At 43.8% G+C, this 26,132-nt stretch overlaps 7 protein-coding genes across 11 annotated transcripts in view; 3 read left to right on the top strand and 4 right to left on the bottom strand.

Moving 5' to 3' along the window:
• Positions 1-14: 14 nt before the first annotated feature.
• On the bottom strand, positions 15-1,686 carry stil (stand still). Of its 2 annotated transcripts, none has more exons than XM_070279031.1 (4): positions 1,204-1,686; positions 933-1,124; positions 593-658; positions 15-528 (listed from the first exon to the last, which is right to left on the bottom strand). In XM_070279031.1, the coding sequence occupies exons 1-4, from the start codon at positions 1,417-1,419 to the stop codon at positions 118-120; spliced, it is 885 nt and encodes a 294-aa protein (XP_070135132.1). In that variant the 5' UTR covers positions 1,420-1,686; the 3' UTR covers positions 15-117. The 2 variants fall into 2 exon arrangements, with proteins under 2 accessions (XP_070135132.1, XP_017105852.2); XM_017250363.3 differs by having other exon boundaries at positions 849-1,124; positions 1,204-1,673.
• Positions 1,687-1,862: 176 nt separating this feature from the next.
• Positions 1,863-2,751, top strand: Ak6 (adenylate kinase isoenzyme 6). The gene is made up of 3 exons (XM_017250624.3): positions 1,863-2,034; positions 2,096-2,247; positions 2,315-2,751. Exons 1-3 carry the CDS (start codon positions 1,989-1,991, stop codon positions 2,642-2,644), a joined length of 528 nt encoding a protein of 175 aa, XP_017106113.2. The 5' UTR covers positions 1,863-1,988; the 3' UTR covers positions 2,645-2,751.
• Positions 2,752-2,782: 31 nt separating this feature from the next.
• Cyp301a1 (Probable cytochrome P450 301a1, mitochondrial) lies at positions 2,783-5,694 on the bottom strand. The gene is made up of 7 exons (XM_017250623.3): positions 5,212-5,694; positions 4,454-4,604; positions 4,148-4,260; positions 3,892-4,085; positions 3,632-3,833; positions 3,409-3,574; positions 2,783-3,352 (listed from the first exon to the last, which is right to left on the bottom strand). Exons 1-7 carry the CDS (start codon positions 5,502-5,504, stop codon positions 2,783-2,785), a joined length of 1,689 nt encoding a protein of 562 aa, XP_017106112.2. The 5' UTR covers positions 5,505-5,694.
• Positions 5,695-6,440: 746 nt separating this feature from the next.
• LOC108131415 (uncharacterized) lies at positions 6,441-6,963 on the top strand. Its single transcript, XM_017250286.3, has 3 exons — positions 6,441-6,524; positions 6,591-6,758; positions 6,811-6,963. Exons 1-3 carry the CDS (start codon positions 6,495-6,497, stop codon positions 6,961-6,963), a joined length of 351 nt encoding a protein of 116 aa, XP_017105775.3. The 5' UTR covers positions 6,441-6,494.
• Positions 6,964-9,588: 2,625 nt separating this feature from the next.
• On the top strand, positions 9,589-10,188 carry LOC108131416 (uncharacterized). The gene is made up of 3 exons (XM_017250287.3): positions 9,589-9,759; positions 9,818-9,985; positions 10,039-10,188. The coding sequence occupies exons 1-3, from the start codon at positions 9,589-9,591 to the stop codon at positions 10,186-10,188; spliced, it is 489 nt and encodes a 162-aa protein (XP_017105776.2).
• A 3-nt stretch (positions 10,189-10,191) lies between these two features.
• The window catches only part of fra (neogenin protein frazzled), a 29,933-nt gene continuing 13,992 nt past the window's right edge, over positions 10,192-26,132 (bottom strand). The window contains exons 2-10 of one of the 4 annotated variants that reach the window (XM_070278179.1): positions 16,469-17,686; positions 15,214-15,427; positions 14,700-14,982; positions 14,429-14,638; positions 13,041-14,371; positions 12,734-12,981; positions 12,494-12,674; positions 11,650-11,783; positions 10,192-11,589 (exon numbers count right to left, since the gene is read on the bottom strand). In XM_070278179.1, coding sequence (XP_070134280.1) covers positions 11,360-11,589; positions 11,650-11,783; positions 12,494-12,674; positions 12,734-12,981; positions 13,041-14,371; positions 14,429-14,638; positions 14,700-14,982; positions 15,214-15,427; positions 16,469-17,686 — 4,049 coding nt within the window. In that variant the 3' untranslated portion in view covers positions 10,192-11,359. Of the gene's footprint in view, positions 11,590-11,649; positions 11,784-12,493; positions 12,675-12,733; positions 12,982-13,040; positions 14,372-14,428; positions 14,639-14,699; positions 14,983-15,213; positions 15,869-16,468; positions 17,687-26,132 lie in introns of those variants that run through there. The other 3 variants (XM_017250620.3, XM_070278177.1, XM_070278180.1) reach the window with 3 other exon arrangements.
• On the bottom strand, positions 11,814-12,438 carry LOC108131641 (uncharacterized). The gene has a single exon (XM_017250625.3). It carries the CDS (start codon positions 12,305-12,307, stop codon positions 11,894-11,896), a length of 414 nt encoding a protein of 137 aa, XP_017106114.1. The 5' UTR covers positions 12,308-12,438; the 3' UTR covers positions 11,814-11,893.

Genomic DNA, 26,132 nt, shown 5'->3' on the forward strand with positions numbered 1-26,132 from the left:
TAAAAGCTTCATAATTTCGTTTTAAGGTTTTATTGTAAGGATTAGGATTAGTATCATTACTTAATTAAGCTGAGTATTTTGAGGTAGGTCGTAGTTCAAAGTCATCAAGTTTCCCCATTAAAGTGTTGGTTCAAATTTAAAGTTGGGGTTCAGATACTTGAACTTGGCCGCCTCCAACAACAGGCGATTTTGCTCGATGCGGTTACGGCTGCGCAGCTCTTGGCTTATCTCGGTCATGGTACGGTCCAGACGCTGCAGAACATCACGATGCGAGTTTTCCACAAAGTGGGTGAAGGACAGCGACTGGGCGACGGCCTGCGAACGCGGATACTCCAAAGAAGTCCCTCCTGGGGTGAAGCTCAACGAGCTGGTGGCCACTTCTCCGTTCTGGTGCGATTGAGCCCGGCTCAAGTCAATAGCCTCCGGTTGGTTGCCCAGTAATCCAGAACTATTCGATTTCTCGGGCTTAACGCGACCCAAGATCCCAACATGGGGAGTAGACGGCGAAGTTGTAGTCACGGTTTCAACCTGAGAAATATAATTATGAATCATACTAATAATATTTAAGAAAACCTACATATATGCAACTTACATTCTGAAGCAAATAAATACTGGAAGTATTGGCCTTGCCGCTGGTATCAGAAGTTGAATCGTTGGACTACAATTTAAAATAATAATTAGCTAAAACATACTTTAAACGCTCATATTAAGATATGTATCTGATCCTTAAAAAGCTATTTTTAATATTTTTTCATTGAACTTTTTTTTTTGCGCGCGTAGATACTTTTACAAAAATACATAACGGTACTAGCATGCAGGTAATATGGCTATCCCACTCTTTCCCTCACCGATCTTATGGCCGCTCCCTCCTGCTCTTGCTTGTGTCGCTGGAACACCGTTTTGATTTTCAGCTCACGGGTTTCCTCACTCACCCCGCCTGTTGGAGCACCTCCTGCATTGTTGCCCTCCACTATATCCGACGGGCTGTCCCCGGACGACTGGCATGGAGGCGACTTCTTTCGAGGCTTACCAAAGCGTCGATTCTTCATGATACGATCACGGCGCTCCTCCAAAGCGGCCACCTTCATTTCATGCAATTTTCCAAGTAACGAACTATGACGACGCTGTTCCGAAAAATTCGAATTGTACAAAAAAGAATCGGAAATCCTTAAACACAACCTACAAATGTACATATGTACGTACCTTGATGTGCATATGAAAGTTTCCGGTGGAACGCACGCTGCCGCGATAAATCCGATCCGGCGGACAGTAGCAGCACTTCACGGTGACATTATCGCCAACCTGATTCTCAATCCGATACAGTTCCCCATTTAGGATGTACGGAACGTGCTGACGCTTTTCGGTACCTCCATTAATTTCCACCTTACCAATTTCTGATCCGTCCGGAGACCCGTCCATTTTTCGTCTATACCCGATGGACTCGAAAAATTTTCCCCCGAGTTGGATATTTCAAGTAGAGAAGGAAAGAAAAAGAAAGAATGAGATACAGCTTTCAGATTCTGGAGTTCTGCTCGCAAAAGAGGACGAAGCAAGGAGGAAAGGAAAACAAAGAAAAGCAACGGTTCTTGGCGAAACGTAGAAAGACAAAAGGCCACCTATGTACGTAGGAAATAACGATATTTTAGAATCGTTATTGGTCAAAGAAGTTGAATTTATGAATGATTTAAAATTATATGAGTCTTGGTAAAATTTATAATTTAAATAAATCAGAGTTTCAGTGTATGTAAAAATAATTTAAATAAATTTAGCTTTTTGCGCCACTTCATTTCCAACACTAGAAACTAAGTTGGCAGGACTGGAAGGTGGTACTCATATTTATCGAAGCATCGATAACGATAACGTAACCAGAAAATAAACAACTTCTTCACGTGCTGCGTTTTTTGCATAAAAATAAAAGTATTTACAAAAAAACTTGTAATATTTTTTGTAAATATTCATAGTTTTTCCGCTACTACCAAATAAGCAGGATGGCAGAGCGCTCAGAGGATGCCAAGCCAAATATTTTAATAACAGGTTGGTGTGATTATTTTCTTTATATTTTAGATAGTTTATAATAATTTTCTTAATTTTCCAGGAACTCCAGGAGCTGGTAAATCATATTTGTGTGAACGCCTTGCTGCTCAACTTAAATTCGATTGGCTGGACTGCTCGAAAATTGCCAAAGATAATAATTTTGTTGAGGAGTATGACGACGAATACGACTGTCCAATTTTGGACGAAGATAAGGTTGGCTCCTCTTTCTTATTGTCTCAAATATCCTCATCCTAAATCCTATTTTATGTTACTTTGATAGCTAATGGATCACCTGGAACCCATAATGGCCAAAGGCGGCAACATTGTGGAATATCATGGCTGTGATTTCTTTCCCGAACGCTGGTTCCAAGCCGTTTTCGTGGTTACCTGCCCCAACACCACGCTGTACGATCGCCTGAAAGAACGAAACTACAACGAGAAGAAACTCACATCGAATATCGAGTGCGAAATCTTTGGAACTATCCTGGAGGAGGCCAGAGACTCCTACAAAGATGACAAAGTCTTTGTTCTTCGCGGCGAAACGAGGCAAGACGCCGATAAAAGTCTCAAGACTGTGAAGAACTGGTACAGGACGTGGAAGAGGAAGTGACAAATAGTCGTAAACTTTGTTAGTTTAGTACAACCTTAAGTAGTTATGCAATATCAAGAAAAACCTTGCAAAATTTGTATGTAAATGAACTATTATTTACAGAAAAACTTAAATGTTTACAAAATCGTAAATCTACACTTAAAGCCTAGTCATCTTGAAACGCAGCGGGCCATCTGGCGCATACATGAAGGTAACAGCATAGTCCAACGGTTTGTGGTTGTACTCGAGCTTGTAGTTGCGCAGTAGCTTGGCCAGTAGTATCTGCATCTCAAGGTCGGCGAAACGTCGCCCCAGACACATTCGTGCTCCATATCCGTACGGCAGCGAAGCAAACGGATGCAGTTTTCCAGCCACACCACCGTGTTGGGGTTTCAGCCATCTTTCCGGCCGGAAAGTAGCCGCATCCGTTACATACTCCCCCATGTTGCCAGTGACGATGGTGGGAAAGACAGCCTGCACGCCCTTGGGTACTTGATAGCCACAAATCACGCTGTCCTCCTGCAGAGTGCGTCCGTTTCCAATAACAGTGCTGTACATACGGAATACCTCCTTAATGAAGGCCTTCAGGTGGTGCATCTGATCCAGCAGTGGAATGGTCAGAGGCGTGTTGGGATCCGGTAGCAATCGCTTCAACTCTTCGTGTACCTTTTGCTGTTCCACTGGTCGGGTGGCTAGTTGGTAGAGCATGGAACAGACAGCCATGGATATCTGAAAGAAATGAAATTGTAAAGAAAGCCAGGGGTAGGTATCATAGGATCTCTCACTGTATCTATGCCGACTAGAATCAAATCCAAAGCCATTATGGTGGCTATTTTCTCGTCCTTCTCCGACATGATGACCTTTTCGACAAGCGAAGGTTCACCAGCACGCTGGCTGGGATCTTGGGTCTTTAGTCTCTCGGTGGCACTTTGTATGTACTTCATGCAAACGCTAAAAGTAGGTATTTTCTTAAGTTATATATTAATTTTTGCTATTTTAGGTAATTACCCAACAAAGAAGTTCATGTTCTTGACATAGCGAGTCCACAGAGGAGTCGGGAAGTAACGCCAATAGGGAGCCTTTAGCTCCAAGGTGGCCACATTGCGGAGCGCATACTTGGCAGCATCGATGATTTGCTGTGGCTCTGAATCCGGCTTGAGGTTGGACTCCAGGCAGCCCAAACGCGTGTCCAAGGCCACACGGCCAATGCCTCGAAAAAACATAAAAAATGAGTATAATTCTAAATTAATAATTTAAAACCAACTTACATTCCAAGGACCATTTGTGAATCTCGTTGTCGAAATCCTCTGGCAGCTCTTCATTTTCATCCAACAGACTCTCACAGCGCAGTAGGAAATCATCGGTGATTATCTCCAGTGGCTGCAAATACCGCCGGATTGTGGATAATTGCAGTACCGGCTTTTGGACACGCGACCGGAACTGACGCCAGGGTTCACCATGGCTGTAATATTACAGAAATTGCAAAATTACAAGTCTTTTGATGGACTAACCAATGCCACTTACACGCCCACAACTCCGCCGAGTTCCCCAAAGAAATCCTTGCGCACCACACTCTTGTACTTGACCAGACTGGGCATCGAGGGCCGGAAGGGGGTGGGCCCCTCGCTGCGGTAGCACTGAAAAGGCATTCATAAAAATTGCTTCGCTTAATATCCGACAATTGTGGGTAATTTGTACGGTGCCAGAAATTAGTATAATGCCTTGGTGCCTTCGTGGTTCGCTGGTCAAGCGTAAAGACACCGTCTTCAGAGTGGGTTTATCCATTAACCTCTTCCCAGTTCCGTGCTAAAGTGTGCTGTTTATGCTTACCTTTTCAATTTCATCGGCATCGTAGATGAACAAGAGATCAGGGCGACCTATTAGACCTCCAAATCTCACGATCCTCCCATATCGCTCATGAAGTAGCGACGATATGTTTGCCACATCCGATATGGTATATTGACCAATTATTGGCATCAGTCTAAGAGGGGAATAATCAAGGTTAAAAAAATATATATTAATCTACGACAATGATGGATGCATTCACTATTTTTTCTCCAGAAAGGCGCAAAAAATGATTTGTGAGCAAAATTTCACACGTTATTATGGTGACCTTGAATTCGGCGCTAATTGAACGCTAAAAAAACTCCAAATGACGTGCCGTCCGATGGCATCCAAGTGGCGGCCAAGAGGGGCTAGTGATTATGCAGGTGTAAATTGGAATCTTGAATCCCACACGCACATTTAACAAGAATCCGAAGAAACCTACAAGCATTCGATATGCTGATAAATGTTTGTTTAGCACAAACATAAATACTTTGGGGGGATAACTAGTTTGGATATGGTCAGTAATAGGATTGCAAAAAAAACCTAAACAAACAAGTGCTGGTAAAATGTGAACATCATCATGGCTAATTCAATAAGTGTGGAACCAGCTGGTATCGACTTAATTGGGTCAAGTGAGACAGAGAGTGGTTTCTTTTTCGTGGTCTCTTTTATGGGTGCATTGGAATTGCAAGTTGCGAGTGAAAGCGGGTTTGTGTCTTAAGTCTTTCGTTTTCGGTCTTTATTAGTACTCTCATACAAACCTCCAGGTGTTGCCCAAAATGGGTATGGGTTTGGGTCCTGGTATCTGATTGTAGGGCAGTGCATTCTGCCACTCCGATGTGGCATGAATCCTGGAGGCATTGGCTGCCTCCTCCTGGTCGGCCAAATGCGGGCAGGCGGCTACGCCCGTGGAGCTTTCGCGGGTATCCAAGCGTCGCTTTTCGTGTGGCAACAAGCTGGTGGGGCTTGATCCGCCGTGGATCTTCGACACACATCTTCTCAGACTCGGCTCCGAGGTGGTGGAACGCCAAGCTCTCAGCGGTAGCTTGTTCATTGTGTGTGCGCGAATCAACAAAAGTCAAAACTGATTTAAATTCAAATCAGATTTCACTATTTTTATGCCTCGATTTCCAATTGTTTTCTGTCGACGTTGACACACAAACCAAACAATGTGAAATGGCTGGAAGCGGGAACAGAAAGCGGCCTCCACACCGATCGACTGCCTGACACGAACTGAGCATGCGCTCAGGTGGCAGCTCGAGCTTCAATGATTCAAGCCAGCCAGCGGATTGGGGCATCTCGATCACCTGGCTCTCTTACCTGGTTAGCCAAAGAGAACTCGATACAGTGCTCTTTGGTTAAGAATTTATGCTGGGAACTTTAATAGCTTACTAGTTTAAAATCATATAATCATGCTTTAACTCTAATCTTTTTGAAATATAATATTTTTAATACTTGTAACCCTTGCTCTTTTTTTATTTATGTATTTTAAATGTAATTGAAAAATAAATCAAAAATCTAAAATAGTTCTAAGCTTTCCGCCCAAAAGTAGTCTTTATATAAACAATAATAAAGCTACATTTCCTTAGCATTTAAAAATTGTACCAATATTTTAACAAATTTATAATTATATCAATATCATAGTGTGTAAATAGACAGACTTCAATTACCAAAATAATAAGAAAAAAAACATTTTTTAAAAATTGTTTAATTGTTTAAAATGTTTGCTTATTAATGGAAAACTAATGGAAAGTAATCATTACCTCCATTTGCTAATTGTGTGTACTAATTTATATAAGATGAATATAGATATAGATTTGGTTTCATTTCTAACAACGACATGAACCCAGTAACTGGTTTTCGACTGCTTGTGATGGCCCTGGCCATACTCCTCTGGCTAAATCCCAATCCCGAAGGAAGGCAATCGAAATCTAGGTTTACCAACATTCAGTGTATATCTTATAATGATTCCTATTGCCTTATTGAAAAGTGTAAATTGAACTTGCTAGGCCGAGGCCGAGTGGGTGCCCAATTTTATTTAAAAATGCTTATATTACCAGCTGATAATGTGTGGGTAAGTGGATTTATTATGGAATAATATTTATATTATTTATACATATGTATTATAAACATTTTCCAGATAAACTGGAGTATTTTCCGTCGCTACAATGGCTACCAGCCATTTCTATATAATATAAGCACCGATTTTTGTCAACTTATGAAAAATGTAAACAAGCTGTCGTTCGAGAGTCTGGTCATTAACGCTATCATGACCAAATCAAACTTAAATCACACCTGTCCCTATAACGTGGGTATATTTCTTTATTCTTTTATTAAGACTTATTTATTATTTTTAATAGCACGATATAATCTTGGATAACTTGGAGTTTTCGGATGATTTTCTAAAGAAACTTCCCCTTCCACAGGGGGACTATAAAATCCAATTGCGGTTCGCAACATACAGGGTTTGGCGAGTCCAAGTGACCATTTTCTTTGTTAGGGATGAATTATAAATTCAGTTTGATTCCAAAAAAAAAATTAATAAATCGTTAATCTAGAAATTCCCCAAACTTCAACTTGTGAGTCACTTTTTAGTCGATATTCCAGTCGGTATGTATATATAGTATTCCTTTGAAGGATCTGATAAAAATTGTCCAAGATATGGGTATCGGAGGGGGTCATGTATGGGAATTCTGGAAATCCCGGATTCTACAAGGGGACCATCAGGAAAAAAGTGAAAAATATCGATCGAAAATTTTGATTCTAGGTTTTGATGCAGATTAATGGAGAATTGAACTACGAATCTTTCAAGGTATTCCTTTCAAGGATCTGATAAAAATTGTCCAAGATATGGGTATCGGAGGGGGTCAAAAATGGGAATTCTGGAAATCCCGGATTCTACAAGGGGACCATCAGGAAAAAAGTGAAAAATATCGATCGAAAATTTTGTATCCAGGTTTTGATGCAGATTAATAGAGAATTGAACTACGAATCTTTCAAGGTATTCCTTTCAAGGATCTGATAAAATTTGTCCAAGATATGGGTATCGGATTGGGTCATATATGGGAATTCTGGAAATCCCGGATTTTAGAAGGGGACCATCAGGAAAAAAGTGAAAAATATCGATCGAAAATTTTGATTCTAGGTTTTGATGCAGATTAATGGAGAATTGAACTACGAATCTTTCAAGGTATTCCTTTCAAGGATCTGATAAAAATTGTCCAAGATATGGGTATCGGAGGGGGTCAAAAATGGGAATTCTGGAAATCCCGGATTCTACAAGGGGACCATCAGGAAAAAAGTGAAAAATATCGATCGAAAATTTTGTATCCAGGTTTTGATGCAGATTAATAGAGAATTGAACTACGAATCTTTCAAGGTATTCCTTTCAAGGATCTGATAAAATTTGTCCAAGATATGGGTATCGGATTGGGTCATATATGGGAATTCTGGAAATCCCGGATTTTAGAAGGGGACCATCAGGAAAAAAGTGAAAAATATCGATCGAAAATTTTGATTCTAGGTTTTGATGCAGATTAATAGAGAATTGAACTACGAATCTTTCAAGGTATTCCTTTCAAGGATCTGATAAAATTTGTCCAAGATATGGGTATCGGATTGGGTCATATATGGGAATTCTGGAAATCCCGGATTCTACAAGGGGACCATCAGGAAAAAAGTGAAAAATATCGATCGAAAATTTTGTATCCAGGTTTTGATGCAGATTAATAGAGAATTGAACTACGAATCTTTCAAGGTATTCCTTTCAAGGATCTGATAAAATTTGTCCAAGATATGGGTATCGGATTGGGTCATATATGGGAATTCTGGAAATCCCGGATTTTAGAAGGGGACCATCAGGAAAAAAGTGAAAAATATCGATCGAAAATTTTGATTCTAGGTTTTGATGCAGATTAATAGAGAATTGAACTACGAATCTTTCAAGGTATTCCTTTCAAGGATCTGATAAAAATTGTCCAAGATATGGGTATCGGAGGGGGTCAAAAATGGGAATTCTGGAAATCCCGGATTCTACAAGGGGACCATCAGGAAAAAAGTGAAAAATATCGATCGAAAATTTTGTATCCAGGTTTTGATGCAGATTAATAGAGAATTGAACTACGAATCTTTCAAGGTATTCCTTTCAAGGATCTGATAAAAATTGTCCAAGATATGGGTATCGGAGGGGGTCAAAAATGGGAATTCTGGAAATCCCGGATTCTACAAGGGGACCATCAGGAAAAAAGTGAAAAATATCGATCGAAAATTTTGTATCCAGGTTTTGATGCAGATTAATAGAGAATTGAACTACGAATCTTTCAAGGTATTCCTTTCAAGGATCTGATAAAATTTGTCCAAGATATGGGTATCGGATTGGGTCATATATGGGAATTCTGGAAATCCCGGATTTTAGAAGGGGACCATCAGGAAAAAAGTGAAAAATATCGATCGAAAATTTTGATTCTAGGTTTTGATGCAGATTAATAGAGAATTGAACTACGAATCTTTCAAGGTATTCCTTTCAAGGATCTGATAAAAATTGTCCAAGATATGGGTATCGGAGGGGGTCAAAAATGGGAATTCTGGAAATCCCGGATTCTACAAGGGGACCATCAGGAAAAAAGTGAAAAATATCGATCGAAAATTTTGTTTCCAGGTTTTGATGCAGATGAATAGAGAATTGAACTACGAATCTTTCAAGGTATTCCTTTTAAGGATCTGATAAAAATTGTCCAAGATATGGGTATCGGATTGGGTCATATATGGGAATTCTGGAAATCCCGGATTTTACAAGGGGTACCAAGACCGGGAAGGTATGTATGTATAACATTCATGGATCAAATAAATCGGGCCCATTGGGCAAGAAGTTGTGGCTAATTCCCTCTGTGTATAACTATTTTTCAATCTAGCGTGGTATCCAACATGATTGTAGAAATCAATCAAGTTTATAAATGAGATTTTGTAATTTTCCACTAATGGACAAGGAAATTATCATTATCCCCATATAGTGATTGTGTGTAATAATTTATTTAAAATAACCGAAATTCATTTTTTATTTCAATTTTGATTTAGAAATGGCAACGATGGGAGGTGTCCAACTGCTTCTTTTCTCAGTGCTGATATTTCTTTATCCACATATGGATATTGAAGGACGACAATCGAAATCTAGGTTTACCAACTTCCAGTGCATATCCTATAATGAATCATATTGTCGATTTGAAAAGTGCAAGCTTAGTCTGCTGGGCCGAGGACGAGTGGGTGCATCGTTTTATTTGAAAATGTTTGTGTTACCGGCGGATAATGCCTGGGTAAGTGGATATGTCCCTAAAATAATATGTAAATAGAATTTAAATATTTATTTTGTAGATCAACTGGAGCATTTATCGTCGATACAATGGCTGGCGTCCATTTCTGTATAACATAAGTACCGATTTCTGTCATTTGATGAAAAATTCAAACAAGCTGTCGTTCGAGGGTCTGGTCATTAACGCAATCATGACGAAATCAAACCTTAATCACACCTGTCCCTATAACGTAAGTATTAGAGACATATTAGACTACATAATTTATTTTATAAATTTTTCCAGCACGACATAATAATGGATAATCTGGAGTATTCAGATGATTTCCTAAGGAACCTGCCTCTTCCACAGGGGGACTATAAAATCGAATTGCGGTTTGCAACTGATAAAGTCTGGAGAGTCCAAGTCACAGTTTTCATTTTAAAAGCCGAATAAAAATATTTTCCACATATTCTTCATATATTTAGCAATTTTCTCTTTTTTGATTACAAAGTTTACGTTCAATACATTAAAAATTTCACAATTTTCAAACGTTTTCCTTGTGCATTTGATTTAAAGATTTGTAATTAATTATTAATCAATAGTTTTGTTGCTGCGTTGAATGAGATTATTGTGCCAAGCAATGTCGAATACAGTTCCTTAATGGAAAAACACATAAAAATAGTAGTAAACTTTCTTGTCAAGTAACACTTTGAACACATCAAAATCTTTTAAAAAAGTTTCTCAGCTTTATTCATGGCGCTGCACATAATACATCACGTTACACCGCATATATTTAATTCATAATTTTAATTGTAAATGCTTTGCTGGCTTAGTTTAGAACTTGACTTTATAGCTTAAGTAGTTTCGGATGGGGGTTGTGGCGACACAATCATGGCACGTACCAGAAACTTGCGTAATTCTTGTTTTAAAATTAAGGAAAACATAAATGGAAAATGCAAGATGCACTTTAAGATGCAAGTCTAGATCGAACATTCGTTTTGATTGTTTTGGTAAGGATTATAATAGCATAAAAGTTACGTTCTTAGGGTCTTTACTAGTATGAAACTTAGCTTAGATGCTGTATGCATATGTTAATAGAATGGCATATGTATGTTTGGAGACTTAGACTATCCGATTTAGCAAGCGGATAAAATTAAGATGATGCAGATGCAGATGCAGTGATAAATATGAAATGTTGTATGACAGACCAAGGACAGATCATGCACATTGAACGCTTCTCTGAACGACTTCTGTCCTTTGATTTTTTACACTCTCCTTATATGATAATTAACTAATGCTTAGGTGCTATTTCTATTAAATATTCATGTGTGTATCTACGCTTAAAAGTTTATATGGCGGCGTCGTTCTTATTTACAGTTCTTCAATAATATATCGCACATTTGATTAACTAAAAACTAAATCCGATCTGACGGACACTGAGGAGACACTAGGCTTTGGGCCGGGGCTCGGGATATACTCGATTCCAGTCGCTTTTGCACATTCGAGTTAAAAATCATTAATTAAACAAGAAACTAAAAAACAAGTAACATCCATTGTTTTCACGACTAATTCTCTCGGCCTTCCGCCATAAACGTATTTAAATTATTTGCGGTTGGCTTTTGTGTTAACATTCAAACTCGTTGGCCGTGATGGCGCTCAGATCCTTCATCAGTCCCTCCAGATTGGCCATTTCCTGGTTCAGCTCCTCGGTGGATGTGCTCGGGGCCAGTCTTTGGATCTCGTCGGTTGAGTGGGCTATGGACCCGCCGCCCTGCAGTCGATTGGGTGTGGCAGCCGAAAAGGATGGCTTCTTGTAGGGCGATTGGTTCTGTGGACGTATTGTGACAGCAGGAGCTTTTTGAAAAATATAATTAATTAATACAAAATATAATGGAATATTTGAAGAGATCTTACTGTGCTTGTTGAGGGGCACTGCTCCTCCCGTCGGCGGTGGTCCCGGCACACTGAAACTCTTCAGCGGATGACCGCGCTTGGCACTCTCAATGGTGGACACACACCCGTTGCCAGGTGCTCCATTGCTCGCATTGCTAAAAGAACAAATAATAAAACATGTAAAATGATATACGAAATATTTATTAACTAAAAGGGTTTCTCCAAATGCTCGTAAACAAGTTCCAAAGTGGGGGCTAAGACTGCTTCAGACAACAACAGGACAGTGGGCAGGTCTCTTGGTCAACGGCCGATTGCTGTTGCCCAGAAAGTGCTGCTTCCGCGCCTGCTGAATCTGCTGCGCCTTCCGGGCCAGCTGTATGTACGGCTGGCGATCGGTTACGGACATCACGTTCCACGTATAGGTAGCTAGTTCGGTGATGGTGGCCGCGGTGCGCATACTATAGACGCCCTTATACTGGTGGTTGATTAGGATCTCATCCAGCCGGAATTTGTTCATGAAGTTGAGAAACGGCGACGGCGAGGCCATGAGCAGCAACTGCTGTTCGACTCGCCGCGGCAGAGTCCTACGATTCAACTGGATGACCCGGCTGGTGGGGCCGTGCACCAGATTCACCTGAATGCTCGGATCGATCCGCCCCCAACGCGTTCTCGAGCACATTCTCTGGCCTTGTCTCTGGGTCTTGTTTGCAGCGTTTGCCAAAATGGATAAAACTTAAAACTAGGAGAATTTTTGTGACAATTTTGTTAGAATTTCTGGCACCGAAAGCGAAGCATACATAGCAAGAAATGGCATCCAGGAATCAAACAATCTCATCGCCCACTTTTTTTTTTCTCATTTGCTTACCAAAAGTTGGCGTCGTAACCGCCGTAGGGATGCTCTGGCGTCTGGGCCATGGAGTTGTTTTGCGGCTGGCTGAGGCTCTGCTGGGAGAGACCCGTTTCCATGGTCATGTGAGATCGATTCTGATGACTGTACTGAGTACGCGGATACTGTGGACGCTCCATGGTGGAGTTCATTGAAGTGGCTGGAGGAGGATTCCATTTTTAGAAGTCTCTCTAGATTAGAATTGTGTGGAAGACTTACTCATATAACCTGGAACATAGGAGCGCTTGTCCAGGGAATTGGTGACATGGGGTGGCACTGGTGTTTCCGACTCGTATTCACTGTGCACCACCGATCGGGGGAGGGTCAGGGCACCACTGCTAGAAGCTCCATCGCTGCAAACAGGCGTCACTGTGTGCAGACCCTTGTCAATGTTCTTCAGCTCCATTTGGTCATGGTGTATCCATAGATCTGGTGGCTTCGGCACTCCCACATTGTTCTTCTGGTAGCTAGAAACGAAAAGGCAACAAGTTAGTTGGAAACCAAGCATTTAAAACCAATAACCCACCTCTTCTTGGTGTGCTCTGGCGAGGATTGAGGCTTGCGGCGACACATCAGAAGAATTCCTAGAAGGGCTACCAATAGCACCACGGCCGTGGCTCCAATGATGATGTAGAGCAGCTTCTCGTTGTCGAATCCATTGGCTATGGTGTCTGCCTCCTGCATGATCACCGCCGCACTGGTGGTGTAGGACACCAGGGCCGAGAATGGAGCATTGTTGCTGCCCTTGGTGGTGCGGGCCTGGACCTTAAAGTAGTAGGTGGTGTAGGGCTTCAGGTTCGGCAGCATCAGCATCGTCTCCTCGCCGGCAAAGGCCTCGATGGACCACTCGCGATCACGCTTGGTGGTATCCGTGGTGTAGTAGATGTTATAGCCGGTGATCTGGCCCACTGTGTGCTTGGGGGGAAGCCACTGGATGATGACAGTGGGAGGATTCAGTTCATCCATGCGTACAGTTAGCTCACGAGGCGGCGTAACCGGAACATTCTGGTATGTGCTGTTGAGCACCGACATGGAGTACGGGGACTCCCGTCGTCCCTTCACCACTTTGACGGCGAACTCGTACTGCGTGTTTGGACGCAGGTCGTTGATCATGCAGTTGAGATCCGTGGTGTTGTGATAACGATACCGGTTCGAGCCAGTGATGCAGTACTGGACCGTGTAGTGGCGATTATCGGTGACATGCTGGTTCTTGTTCAGCATTGTGTCGATCCAGTAGACCACAATCGACGAGCTGGACATGGTAATGGCTCGCAGGCCCACTGGCACCTCCAGCGGTGTGGGCGCATCCACGGGCTCCTCGTCACGCGTCTTAATATTGTCATAGATGGGCTGGCCATCGCCCTTGATGTTTCTCGCCCGCAGCGACACCACATACTCCGTGTTGGACTCCAGGTTCTTCAGCACATGATAGCGTTCCGTCTCCTTCAGCTCGATGGCGTTCTCATCGGGAATGCCACGGCCCCAGCCCAGCACGTAGTTGCGTATCTTGATCTCCGGCTGTTGCGGCGGACCCCAGTGCAGCTGAATGTTGTCGGCGCCGGGATGGATTCTGATCCAAACGGGTTTGCCCGGCACCTGCGTCTCGTCCAGATCGTTCTCCAGGGTATTAACACGATACCATTCCGTAAACGGACCAGAACCATTCACCGTCATGGCAGCAATCTTGACCTGGTACTCCGAATTGCGATCCAGGTTGCTGAGCTCAAAGTAACGAATATTGGCGGGAGTGCTCTTCACCTGCGGGGCATCCTTGAACTTGCGATAGCGGATCTTGTAGCCGGTTATTTGGCCATTGCGATCCTCCTCTTCCGGTGGCTCCCAGTGTACCGTAATGGACTAGAGAGAAGGCACTTAGTTTCGGATTTTCTCCAATGATTCTGAAGGTCTACTTACTGTGGAGCTGGTCACCTCCAGACTGACATTGTTGGGGGGTTCTGAGGGCGTGGAGGAGAATGTTTTCACTCGAATCTCGGAGGAAGGATCACCCATGCCGTTTCTATTAAAAGGCGCCACGGTAATCACATAGTCCGTATGAGGATGCAGCTCTGATAGCACAGCATCTAAGGTGGTGGTGTCATGATACAAATCAGCACCACGGTCGTTCTTAAATAAATAATAAATTAATTAGTTATATTAATTTTTAAGGTAAGTTTTAATATCGTACCTCCGAGTAGTAGACCCGATACTTGAGTATCTCTCCATTGGTCACGGCCGGCTCTTCCCACCTCACAAAGATCTCCTGATGGCTGCGGGCAAAGCCCTCAAAGTTACGCGGTGGCCCGGCAATGTTCACCTCCGGTTGGGTGTTGACCTCCAGGGGAGCGGAGGACTCGCCATTGCCAAAGTTGGTATTGGCCACCACACGGAATTGGTAGGTGCGTCCCGGCAGTAGCGACTGAATGTTGACCTGGAGATCATCATGCGATTTGGTGACCATTTTTTGCTCTCTGAAATGTGGAGTATAAGTTAACGAAATGAGGAAATCATAACATTACCGGACGACAGCCAGACAGGCCATCAAACGGATTAAACTGAAAGCCAAATCATTTCCGCTTCGGTTGAGGAAATGAAGCCATCAGATGGCTGACAGGGAACTATGCAAATGGGATCGGGTTACCACCCCTGTCGGCCATCGAAAGCTAATGAAGCGGATATCAATTATACGGAACGACACTCACCGCTCGCTGTGGTTCATCTTGTAGTAGACAGTGTAGTAGACGACTTCTCCGGCATTCTGGACGGGCTCCACCCAGCTGAGGGTCACGAAACGCGGCTTCACTATCTGGGCCACCAAGTCACGCGGCTGGCTGGGCAGCCTGGCTAGCAGACCATTACCGAGAGCTGGTTTCGCGGACGAGGGATTCTGTACACCGGGAGCCTGTTCGGGGGAATCTGGGAAAGCAGGGGATGGTTGTTTTTGTTGATGGGATTTCTTGTTGCTGCTCTCCTGCCAGGAGTCCAGTATTTGCTGTGGGTCCCCGCCCTGTTTGTAGGCGGCCAGGAATACCTCCTTGGCCGCCGGATCGTCATCGTCATAGTCGCCGTCATCGTCCTCGTAGCTCTTGGAGGCGTCCAGCCCCTTCCGCAGGGCACTAGCCTCGTTCAGCATGTCGAACATTCGATCGTTCAGTGGGTGTTCGAGGGGTATCTTTAGTCGTATCGTACTGGAGTCGTCATCGTCCTCAAGGTCGTCGAGGAAACTGGCACCGGACTTGGTGCGCAGCTGCTCCCCGGACTTGTTGTGGTTCGGTTTTCGGTGTCGCCTGGTCGGATTGTCAAAGGTCTGTAGGGATTTGGTGGACTGGCCTTGGGATTTGCGTTTTTTGATTTTCACTTTGGGAATAGGATTATGTGGGTGGATGTGGGTGGTGGTGGTGGTCGGGGTTTTTGGGGGTTTGGATGAGTGGACACATGAGAAGGATAAAGGAAATAAAAGAACAAATAAAAGAAACAATAAGTTAATAAATTATATACGAAATTAATCCATGTGCATAATCCATATATGTACTTTCATAATTAATTAATAATAATTACTAATTGAAAACTCTTTTGTGGCTGATTCATTGAAGCATTTAATGAATAATCAATTAATGATCCAATTAGGTCTGTTGACACCATTGGATTATGCCGATTTGTGGCTTTGACAAAAGAGATTCCATTAGCTGGCATTAAATCAGGTTGATTAATTAAACTTTTATTTACACAAACAATACACACACATAAGTAGACACGAAATTATTTTACAAAAGCAGGATGAATGAAAGGAGTTTTGTACAAAAGACAGGAAGATCAAGGGGTTCCATGGGGAGGTGTGGTTATTGCCTTTTTTGGGTTATTGTACAGGCCATCGAGAGTGGCACCAATTGTTTCAGAAGCGGGACAAATACTGGACACCGAGCTATGGCTACGGGGGAATCGATAGTTTCCACTCACCTCCTTGGGGCACCACTCGCAGTCGCGCGGATGCCTGGACACTGCCCGCCGAGTTCGTGCCCACGCACTGGAACATTCCGGCATCAGAGTTTAGGAGTCCCAGGATGCGCAGGTTGTGTCCATTCACCAGCTGCATGTAGTCGTTGGCCGTGATCACGTCCCCGTTCTTCAGCCACTTGATGGTGGGCTTCGGCTTGCCCCAGATGTCGCACTTCAGCTCCAGCTCGTCCTTCTCGTGGGCGGTGGTGTCCTTTGGTGCCTTGATGAACTTGGGCGGCTCTTGGACCTGCACGGTGGCCTGGGCGTCCAGCGAGTCCACAGTGTTGCTGGCCCGGCACTGGTAGTTCCCGGAATCGATGTCCTCGGCGCTGGAGATCTGGAGAGAGCCAGTGCCCACGATGGAGAAGCGGGAGTCCAGGTCGTTAAAGTCTAGTTCCATGCCGTTCCGCAGCCACTTGATTTGCGGCTTGGGTACTCCGTTGGCCACACAGTCCAGGGTGACGGTGTCGCCCTCGCGGACCGTCTTGGGCGAGGGTCCAACCAGGAACAAGGGAGCCACTGCGTTCTCCACACCCGGATCGGTGGGCTTCTTGATGTTCAGGTTGGTCTTGCTGCTCAGCCGGGACAGGCTGCCAGAGGTGACGTTGCACTGGTAGGAGCCCCGATCTGAAGGACCCACCTCGTCGATCTCCAGCGCCCCGTTGGGCAGCACCACCATCCGAATCTTGTCCAGGTTCAGTGGCAAGTCGTCCTTGAACCACTGCACTGAATGCTTCACTCCCTCCTGCCAGTCGGCCACGCCCACCATGCAACGGAAGTAGGCGGTCTGGCCGGGCAGGAGGTAGGTCTCCAGAAAGTCCTGGTTCAGGTCCGGCTGGCGGGCAATGGCCACTATGGCCGGCCGACTGAGGATGCTGCCCACGCCGTCGGCACTCAGCAGACACTGGTAGGCTCCGGTCAGGCCCCGGTTCTCCTCTACGGAGCTGATGTACAGGGATCCGTTCTTCAGCTGGGTTCGGAATGTATCACCCACAATGACCAGATCCTGGCCATCGGGTCCCCGCCACCGGATGTTCACCGGCGTGGCCGGGGTGCTGGCGGAGAGCTTGCCCTTTGCCCCACGACCGGTGGCAAGCTGGGCGTTGCCGGAGCATTGGAGTAACACTGAGTGGCCCTCGGGCACCACGGCATCCTGCGGCTCCAAGGTGAACGAGAGAGCTGCAATAAAAATCCAAAAAAAAGGGATGAAATTAATACACTGAGATATATAATTTTTAAAAAGTTAGTGGCTGTGAGATACCCTATACTGGAGCTCTAAACTTTTTCTTCAACTGCAGTTGGGGTAGATCCCATTCACATGAGGTCTTGGCCCTGACTGGGGGCTAGGGGATCGGGGCTCGGGGCTCCGGCTCAAGCCGCCCCCAAGTTTTCCGGCGTGTGCCTCCACTCGAGCACCGGCACGGCAGCCTCTGCAATCTGTCAACTTGTAAACATGCCTGAATAATTGAAGCTACAAAGGCCGACTGGCTGGCACTCGCTCCTCCATCCGTTCATGGATCTGGAAGGTATGCAGCTGGGTCGGATGAGGGGGCCAAAAGCCAAGAGGGGTCGCCGGAGGCACGCAAATATTTGCATTTCCACTTTGGACCCGGCTCCGAGGGGGTGGCTGGAATGCCAGTCTGCCAGGAGATGAGACGCATGATGGACGGACGGATGGATGGGCAGTGGAGGAGGGTAGTCACTGCCAATGCCTGCCAATGAATAACCCAACATGCCAGAAAGAAAAATTGAGTATCGCAAGGAACTAGTTGGCTGTGAAGCTTAGGGGATTGCCGAGAAGGCAACAGGATATGGAAGATGAGACTTCTAGTCATTGTGAGGATAAGGGCTTTTGATTTTTTAAAATATTATATCTTTTAATACCCTACCTCTAGCTGCTCATCACTGTCCTGTGTAAATTATAAATAAATTCAAAGGAAGCTCTAATTAAGCAACGAGTCCCAGTAGGCAGTGGGGCCTAAAAAGGGTTAACTGTGGAGTGTGGGTTAAGTGATTCCCGGGAATGATGACTTAATCTACAAGAGATTTATCCAGCTGTGCACATAACTTGGGTGTCATGAATTAGCCAGAAGTATTGGCCAGGATTCAGACTGCCAACTGCACCTGCAATGGTTCTCATTACCATTTTCAAGCTGGCCAGGCCATGCCGAACCGCACCCAATGTGCATTTTGTGACCGCACGTGAACCCACGTCCCGTTCTCCATTTAACTCAAACCCGAAACCATGCAGAAGTATGCCTGCAATTTATTCGCTTTGTTTGCGCCTCCGTCTCGCTTCAGGTGGCCAGTCAGCCATCCAGCCATCCAGCCAGCCATCCAGGCAGCACTCCTGCCAAGTTTTAACCAAAGTTATGCCAGCCGTGTGCACTTTTGAGAAGGAAAAGGGTTGGTGTTGTGTTAGGCCCCGTATATTAACTGCCCGACAGCTGAAACTCCACTGAAATAAATGGATTACCAGGATGGCTCCCAATGCATTACCATATTTGTAGTCTATGCTAAGTCTATTTAGGGCCTGGAGCTAGTTTTGAAGTAAACTACTTAGCTTAGCTCTTGAAAAAAAAAAGAAAAGAAAAGTGTGTGCGTTGTATTTCAATTTTTATTCGAGCATTCCGAGTCCCGACGTGTGGCTTTTATGGTTATTGCTTTTGGGGTCTTGGTCTGATGGAGCAGAGCCTCAACTCAACTCTTTTTCAGTATTTCTCACTTGATGAAGTACCCCTCTTCCCTACCTTCTTGCTGCTTTTTATAGCCGCCTTTTAGGAGCTACTAAGGCAAGGTATCTGCCCCCGTAATTGAGATGTATAATTTACTCTATTTGAGAGACCTCTTTCAACTGTCAGCTGTCATTTTGCACTTTCCAGTTAAACACAAAGCAAAAATCTTGTAATTCAACCCGAATTCAGATGAAAAGGCAGCTGCAGTTCAATAGCTACCTGCACTTTTCAACCCTTCAACTCTCACTTGTGACACTCCTCGATATCTGACAGTACCCGCATTGCAGTTCATTGTATCGGGGTTGCTGTCTTTCGGTGCATATTAAATAATTATTGAGATAAAAAATGGTCTGGCCATTAAAATAGCTGGCATTTCGGGTCTAAATCAAATGGAGACATCTCGCAACAATTCAATTTTTATGGCTTTAGCGAGGCACTAGGGAGCTGAATCCAATTAAAAACTTTATTGCTCGAATTGATTTTTATTGTTCGCTTCTTTGGCAGCCTCATCTATGTAGCTGCAGCGACGAGGTGCAGATAAATAGAGAAAGGGCGGCCCAGAGATACAGATACAGAGATAAAATTTGGAAAGTCCGAAAGGGAAAGAGCCAGGCCAACGAGGTTATCTCACTGCTGGTGCTGCTGCTCCCAAAAAAATTGTGTCAATTGATTTTATTTCCTTTTTTTTTCATTTTCAGTTTTTTAGTGCCCGACTGTCTTGTTATCTATCTAGGGGCGGTGCACATTCCATTCCCACTCACCCAAACACAGCCTCATGATCAATTTAATCATGAATAATTAATAAAATAAACCAATTATACATTAAAGACTCGTTTTCAAGTGGCATTTCATTAAAAAAAGAGAAATTAATTCTGCCTTTCATAAAAAATCAATTAATTTCGGTTTGCGGGGGAGTGGTTCTGTCATAAAATGCATCGGAAGGTGAAGGGTACTTCTAGACCCCTCCACTCGAACAAAGTTTAATGGCTAGAAGTGCATCCTGCCAGGCTACAGTGAACTCTCTAGAATTGAGCCCTTTTTAGTCTTTCTTTATTAAAAATTTCTCTGAAAACCCTTTTTTTATTATTTCTATTTTGTACAGTCTCTTTCCAGTCTGTTGGCTGGCAAATATTCAACAAAAAAGCTGCCTTTAAACTCCATTAGAGGGGCAGACATGTTTTTTATTTGCTTTAATTGAGCATTCATTCTGTACATATTTTGTTTTTCAATTGAGTTTGCCATTTCCGTAATTACACATGACGCGTTCATTGAATCAAATTAAACAATTATAATTTAGTCAGATTTGTGCGTTTGTTCGTTTTCCTAGAAATTCCACTTTAAAAAATTGAAAACTCTCCGCCATCGTTGGAGAAATGGCTTAATTGACTTTAATTGTTGTATCCCCAAACCTAAAAAATCAACTCGTCGAGTCACGCAGCAGCAGGCATTTACATAAGATTAAGTTCCAAAAAGAAAAATAAAAAAAATTATACAAATTTTTTGATGCATTTTGTTGCTAGAGTCAAAAGTGATCCAAATACTCTATGGAGAGGGTCTAGTCCAGTCTTAGCTAGAGTCCATTTAGCTCTTGCTACATGAATATTTATGATATTTCGATGAATTTGCATATTTTACGATTTTTCATTTACAGACGATAAAAGCCCAAAGGAGCCAGGCAAGAGCACCAGCGACAGTTTCTCCTTCTCCAAAAAGAAAGACAACTTTTCGCATTCGCCAAATGCAAATTGCTATACAGAGCGAGAAAGTGGGGATGTCTTTATGAGCTATAGACCTCCATATCCATATAGAAAATATCCAATTTTTGTTCAGTGTTTTGTGATAAAAAATTAGCTGTTCGCAGGAAAAGACTTTGTAAACATTGGTTCGGTGAAAAATGCCTAGTCTGTGGGGAAAACATGACAAACACAAGACAACCGAGGTGAGACACAATTTTAACAAAAAAAAAATAGATCTCAAACTGGATCTAGCTGGTGGATGATTGGCTGGGAAATCATTTCATACAGAGTCTGCCTGCCTGCTCCTCCTTTGGAGGGAAGCCAATCAAATTAGCATATGGAGAGAAAAACTCCCTAAAAAGGAGTCAGCAGCAGCAGAGGCACGCAAGAGACCCGCACAATTAGGCAGAAATGGAAACATTTGCCAGCCAGCACAACAAATATTTCTAGAGAGGAGGCCACAAAAAATTCGCATATCAACAGGCCACGATCTCGAAGGAGAGAAGGCAGGCCATTAGAGCCAGCTAATGGCAGCACCTTTTAAGGTTAAATTGGGCAGGACCAGGTGGGGAGGACAGGAGAGGACAGATGCTGGCCTGGCCAGGCTCCTGGCCGGGCTTATCGCCTCCAAATTTATGCACAGTCCGCCAGCTAAGGGTTAAATGTGCCAATAAGCCAAATGCGGATGGAAGTTTCAAACTCAAATCGAAGAGGGATATTCTTTCAAAGAAATTGTTTTAATTTTTTTGATAAAAAGTTTTGACTTTAAATTACTTTTAATCTAAACAAAATAATAGATATAAACTTCTTTTAAAACTATTATTTTTCTACAGGGTATTTGAAACTCAAACCCAAAGAAAGAAAATCATTTTCTAAAATCTCATGCCTTGGTTGGAGTGGAGTTGGCCTGCATTTGCATTTTATGCCCCACTATCGAAATGTGCATCGCCAGCTCACGCGACTTTTAAAGGTTTCTGGCCACTGCATTGCACATAGCCCCCAAGTTGCAACTGCAACTGCAACTGCCGCTTTCGCTGCCGTGGCAGCAGCATCGATGGGGTCTCCGTCTGCCATCGATTGGCTTTTCCAATGTTGATTTTCCGTTTGGTTAGTTCACCTCCAACTCCATCTCCATCTCCATGTCTCCAACTCCCCCAAACAAAAGAAAAACGCAAATATATGCAAACGCGATTGGGGAAAAAAAAATAAATAAAATTTCTGCGAACGGAAACTGCAGTCGAACCTGGTCGGTCTGGCCCCGACTTCCCCAGTTCACTTCCTCACTCGCCTGGTGCGTGCGAATTGGTAATGGAAGTCCCTCTATTTTTCTCCATCTCCCATGGATATGCCCGGAGTGGGATCTGGCCGGGAAGAGGTCTGTAGGTGCCAACTCCTTGGTCAGGAAAGTGGGAAAAATTCGCATTTGCCACGTTGGCCAAAGTGCAAATGGGGCCACAGACGTAAAAAATGGATGCGGAATTGGATGAATATTTAAGTGGCTTCTGGGCAGTGGAGGAGGGAGAGAGATTAAAGAGTTTAAATTAATTAAGGTCTAAGGGGGGTTTGTCAAAAGAGTTTAAAAGAAAGTTCCTGAGGAAGTTAGGGTAGGCTATATGATACCCTGTACTAACCTAAACCCATCTCTGCTAACCTCTACCTCCATTTCCACCTTATTGATTGTCACTTTCGATGCCTTGATTAACACCTTATGCGACACTTTCTTTTCACTTTCCACCACAAAGAGGGCTGGTGGAAAGCCAAAAAAACCACCAAAGATCCAAAAAAGTAAAGTAAAGTACTGCCTGGAGGCGGGAAAACCTTTTATGTTGAGTGGCCGCGACAAAATCACGAGCCAGACACTGAAGAGCCGCACAGATTCAGGACTCAAAGGCGACCGGATGAAGTCAAGCCGCAGTGGGGCCGAATATCTAAGAGATACACTCACTCCCTGCTGTCAGGCAACGTCCGAAATGCTGCACAAATATAATTATAAACGTCTGCCCGGCCATTAGGTGCTGTGCTGGAAGCAGCCACATCCTGGCAACATACCCCAGTCCACCATCCAGCCCACCAGCCCACCACCCACTAACCACCATTCCGGCAAAAGCTCCAATTTGTGTTGTGTTGGCCTGGGGCGTGGCATAGCCACCACCTCCACCTCCATGCTCTTCCGGATCTAAATATAGCCCAGCCTATGCTGTCTGGCGATTTCATGGAAATTGTCGCATCAAGTGAAAACATCAATGGACATGTTTGGGGGGCAGAGGAGCTTTGATTTAATTTTTTTTTTCAACTGCAAGGGATTGACTTTTGCAGTTCAATGGCTGGGAAAGGCAATCAAATTGATGACTTTACAGGTTCATCCTCCCAACCATCTCCCCCCACTGCGGTTATATTTCAATTATGCTAATTACAAGCAGCCATCAAACACCTAATGGCTATGGGCGAGGATTTATGGGCTTTTGTAGGACAAGTACTACCCCTAATTTTGATGTCTTTTCGGAATGAATGTCTTCCCCGAATGTCTCTTTGCCTTGTCATTGAGCCATTGCGGTTTTGTTGCTAATTTATGAGTTTCTCCAGAACCATACCCACTTTTTCCTCCTAGAAACCCCTAGGAGAGGTATGTATATCTGCGTTTGTAAATAAAACAACATACTGTCGGGGAGGAGTAGTTTCTGTACAAAAGCTTTGGAAAAAAAAAGCATCCTGCTCCAAACTAAATAAAAAGAATTAGGGCCCGCGTGGGGATATAAAGTTCTTTTGTCCTGGAAATGAAGTACTCAAATTACAGGAGCCCAGCCATAAAGCTGTCCACAGCAATCCGATAATCATCTATGTGCTTGCGCCACTTCATTCTCGGGACAACAAATTTTATTATGCAGAAGAGATTTCTTTTGTGGTTTTTTTTTTGTTTTTTAGTTTGCGTGTGAAGTAGCGCGCCAGAGAAAAAAGGAGATCTGTCAGATACATAGGACCTATGTAGATGTCTAGATATGGCGCATTAAGTATAAACTAAAGCCTCAAGGCTGCCCGACAAAGGACTCGCTTTGCATACAAAAATCCAGCAACTCTGTTGCAGATCTTAACTGAGTCTGCATCTGTGTCTGGGTCTGGGTCTGTGTCTGGGTCTTCTTAATTTTCCTGCCGGCTGTAATAATGCTTAAGCCAAGTTTGTAAACGCCGGCTTTTTATTCGCGCATTTGGCAAACAAAATCTTGACTTGACTTGGAGCAGGGCTTCATCCATTCCCTTGAAGTTAATTAAAGTTTTATGAAGGAAACCGGGCAACTTGGCCAACAAAAGGCACTTCCAGGAATGCATCAGCCACCAAACTTCATCTTTTATTCAATTTTATAAGTTGGCCTGGTCTCCACTCTGTTATAACTTGATTATTTCTTATTTTTAAGCTCATCATTCAGTCCAAGTTGTGTCACTCTCTTCACATTACTCGTTACCATCTTCGATTTCAATCAATGTGCAATAGCAGCTTATTGAATTCCTCCTCTCCCTACCAAGGTGGGGGCTTTTCTCCATTGTTTTCCCTCAACCTGAACTTTTCCAAAGCCCGGGGAACACAAAAGGAAATTCATTGAATAGCAGCGAGAAGCGAAGGTAGTACTAAGCCTTCAGCAGTTTATGACGCGTCGATTTCAATGAGTTTCGTGCCTCAATGGATGCTGATGATGATGATGATGATGATGATGATGATGATGATGAAGCTGTTGGAGTTGCAGCTGCTGACGAGTGGAGATTAAATGGAAAATCGTTTGGAAAATACATATAGTATATATGTAGTTAACTGGAGGGATCAAGTTCACTCGACTCGCAGATTACCAAGCCCGAGCTGGGAGCTGGGAGCTTGGAGCGGAAATCAAAGTGTTTTTGTTACTTTACTTTAATGAGATATTTTTTCTTCAACCTTCTTGCCACATCTTCTACTTCTTGCCACATCCATTTACCTGAAAATATACAAAAAAAAAAAGAAACAAAAACTGGAATTAGTAAAGTAGTAGAATTAATTGAAACAAAACAATGATGGCCTCATATAACCTCAATATTTTTATGTTGACACTACCCCCCGATCTATTATCGATAAACAGTTTTCGATTACATAGCCGATAAGATATGATATATGCTGCTCTGAACAAAAGCTGCCACTGCCGCCACTCTGATGGCTTTATCGATGTGTGTCACCGAGCTGACTCCCATTGGAAATTATAAATCAATTTCCACGCCGATCACTGCTGATAAGATTGGGGGTCTTTGGGGCCTTTGGGGTTTCGGAATGCAACCAGAGACGAAAAGGTCGGATCACAGGGCTTTAGCATAATTACGAAACACGGCAGGGAAGCCGGCATGGAAAGGGCACCCAAAGCGGCTTACTTTATGCTCTCGGACTCTGTATCTCAGGCTGTGTCCGGCCGGGTGTGTGGTCGCTGGCCACTGGCCATACGTGATGTTTTAATTAAACCCACCGTCACCGCCGACAGACGACCGGACCAAGCGTCGCCAGTTAGCCAGTCTATCGGTCAATAACTTGGCCCAGGCACGCGCCATCTGCACAGTCCAACTGACAAAGGTGGAGCCTAACTTTTGGATCATAGCTGGGTGGTGGTGGGTTGCCCTTTTAGGGAGACCTCACTGTGTCCATTTAATTGTCCGACTGTCTGTTCTGTTTGTGGGAGCTTGTTTAGGGCTTTGTCCAGAGACAGGCATAAAAGACAGGCTGATTGCTCGGCCAACAGAGCTTCAATTGAATTTTACTCGGCATCTAACCCAGGCAATGCTCAATTATTCCAGGACAAATGAGTTTTTTGCATGACCAGTATGACCAGTGCATAGAATACCATAGAAGGATCTTGGGAGCGGCTTTCGGGCTCATCCATATCCATCTATTCCATTTCGTTTACTCGCTTACGACAGCCCGTTTAATTGCAGCAATCAAATGGGTTTTTGGGCGGTGCCACCTGGGAAATATCCAGAGTCCTCCTTAGTCCTCACTCCTCACTCCTCCAGTTCCATATATCATTTCATTTGCCTTTAATTTGACACATGATGTGGAGGCATTTCTAGGCTTCCTTGACTTCGTTTGCTTCTTCCTTTTCCACTTCCTCATCCTGTTGCTGTTGCTACCATTTGCAAAATGGCCGC

Source organism: Drosophila bipectinata, chromosome 2R, assembly GCF_030179905.1.
Source record: "Drosophila bipectinata strain 14024-0381.07 chromosome 2R, DbipHiC1v2, whole genome shotgun sequence".
In the NCBI taxonomy this organism is placed as follows: Eukaryota; Metazoa; Arthropoda; class Insecta; order Diptera; family Drosophilidae; genus Drosophila; species Drosophila bipectinata.

Excerpts from the sequence above, each read along its gene's own strand:
- stil (XM_017250363.3), bottom strand. The coding sequence starts at position 1,419 with ATGGACGGGTCTCCGGACGGATCAGAAATTGGTAAGGTGGAAATTAAT. Across the intron at positions 659-848 it reads AGGGAGCGGCCATAAGATCG|TCCAACGATTCAACTTCTGA; the intron begins GTGAGGGAAAGA and ends TTTAAATTGTAG. Across the intron at positions 529-592 it reads GTATTTATTTGCTTCAGAAT|GTTGAAACCGTGACTACAAC; the intron begins GTAAGTTGCATA and ends TATATTTCTCAG.
- Ak6 (XM_017250624.3), top strand. The coding sequence starts at position 1,989 with ATGGCAGAGCGCTCAGAGGATGCCAAGCCAAATATTTTAATAACAG. Across the intron at positions 2,035-2,095 it reads GCCAAATATTTTAATAACAG|GAACTCCAGGAGCTGGTAAA; the intron begins GTTGGTGTGATT and ends TTAATTTTCCAG. Across the intron at positions 2,248-2,314 it reads CAATTTTGGACGAAGATAAG|CTAATGGATCACCTGGAACC; the intron begins GTTGGCTCCTCT and ends TTACTTTGATAG.
- Cyp301a1 (XM_017250623.3), bottom strand. The coding sequence starts at position 5,504 with ATGAACAAGCTACCGCTGAGAGCTTGGCGTTCCACCACCTCGGAGCCG. Across the intron at positions 3,575-3,631 it reads AACATGAACTTCTTTGTTGG|CGTTTGCATGAAGTACATAC; the intron begins GTAATTACCTAA and ends ACCTACTTTTAG. Across the intron at positions 3,353-3,408 it reads TTCTAGTCGGCATAGATACA|ATATCCATGGCTGTCTGTTC; the intron begins GTGAGAGATCCT and ends CATTTCTTTCAG.
- LOC108131415 (XM_017250286.3), top strand. The coding sequence starts at position 6,495 with ATGCTTATATTACCAGCTGATAATGTGTGG. Across the intron at positions 6,525-6,590 it reads TACCAGCTGATAATGTGTGG|ATAAACTGGAGTATTTTCCG; the intron begins GTAAGTGGATTT and ends AACATTTTCCAG. Across the intron at positions 6,759-6,810 it reads ATCACACCTGTCCCTATAAC|CACGATATAATCTTGGATAA; the intron begins GTGGGTATATTT and ends TATTTTTAATAG.
- LOC108131416 (XM_017250287.3), top strand. The coding sequence starts at position 9,589 with ATGGATATTGAAGGACGACAATCGAAATCTAGGTTTACCAACTTCCAG. Across the intron at positions 9,760-9,817 it reads TACCGGCGGATAATGCCTGG|ATCAACTGGAGCATTTATCG; the intron begins GTAAGTGGATAT and ends TTTATTTTGTAG. Across the intron at positions 9,986-10,038 it reads ATCACACCTGTCCCTATAAC|CACGACATAATAATGGATAA; the intron begins GTAAGTATTAGA and ends AAATTTTTCCAG.
- LOC108131641 (XM_017250625.3), bottom strand. The coding sequence starts at position 12,307 with ATGTGCTCGAGAACGCGTTGGGGGCGGATCGATCCGAGCATTCAGGTG.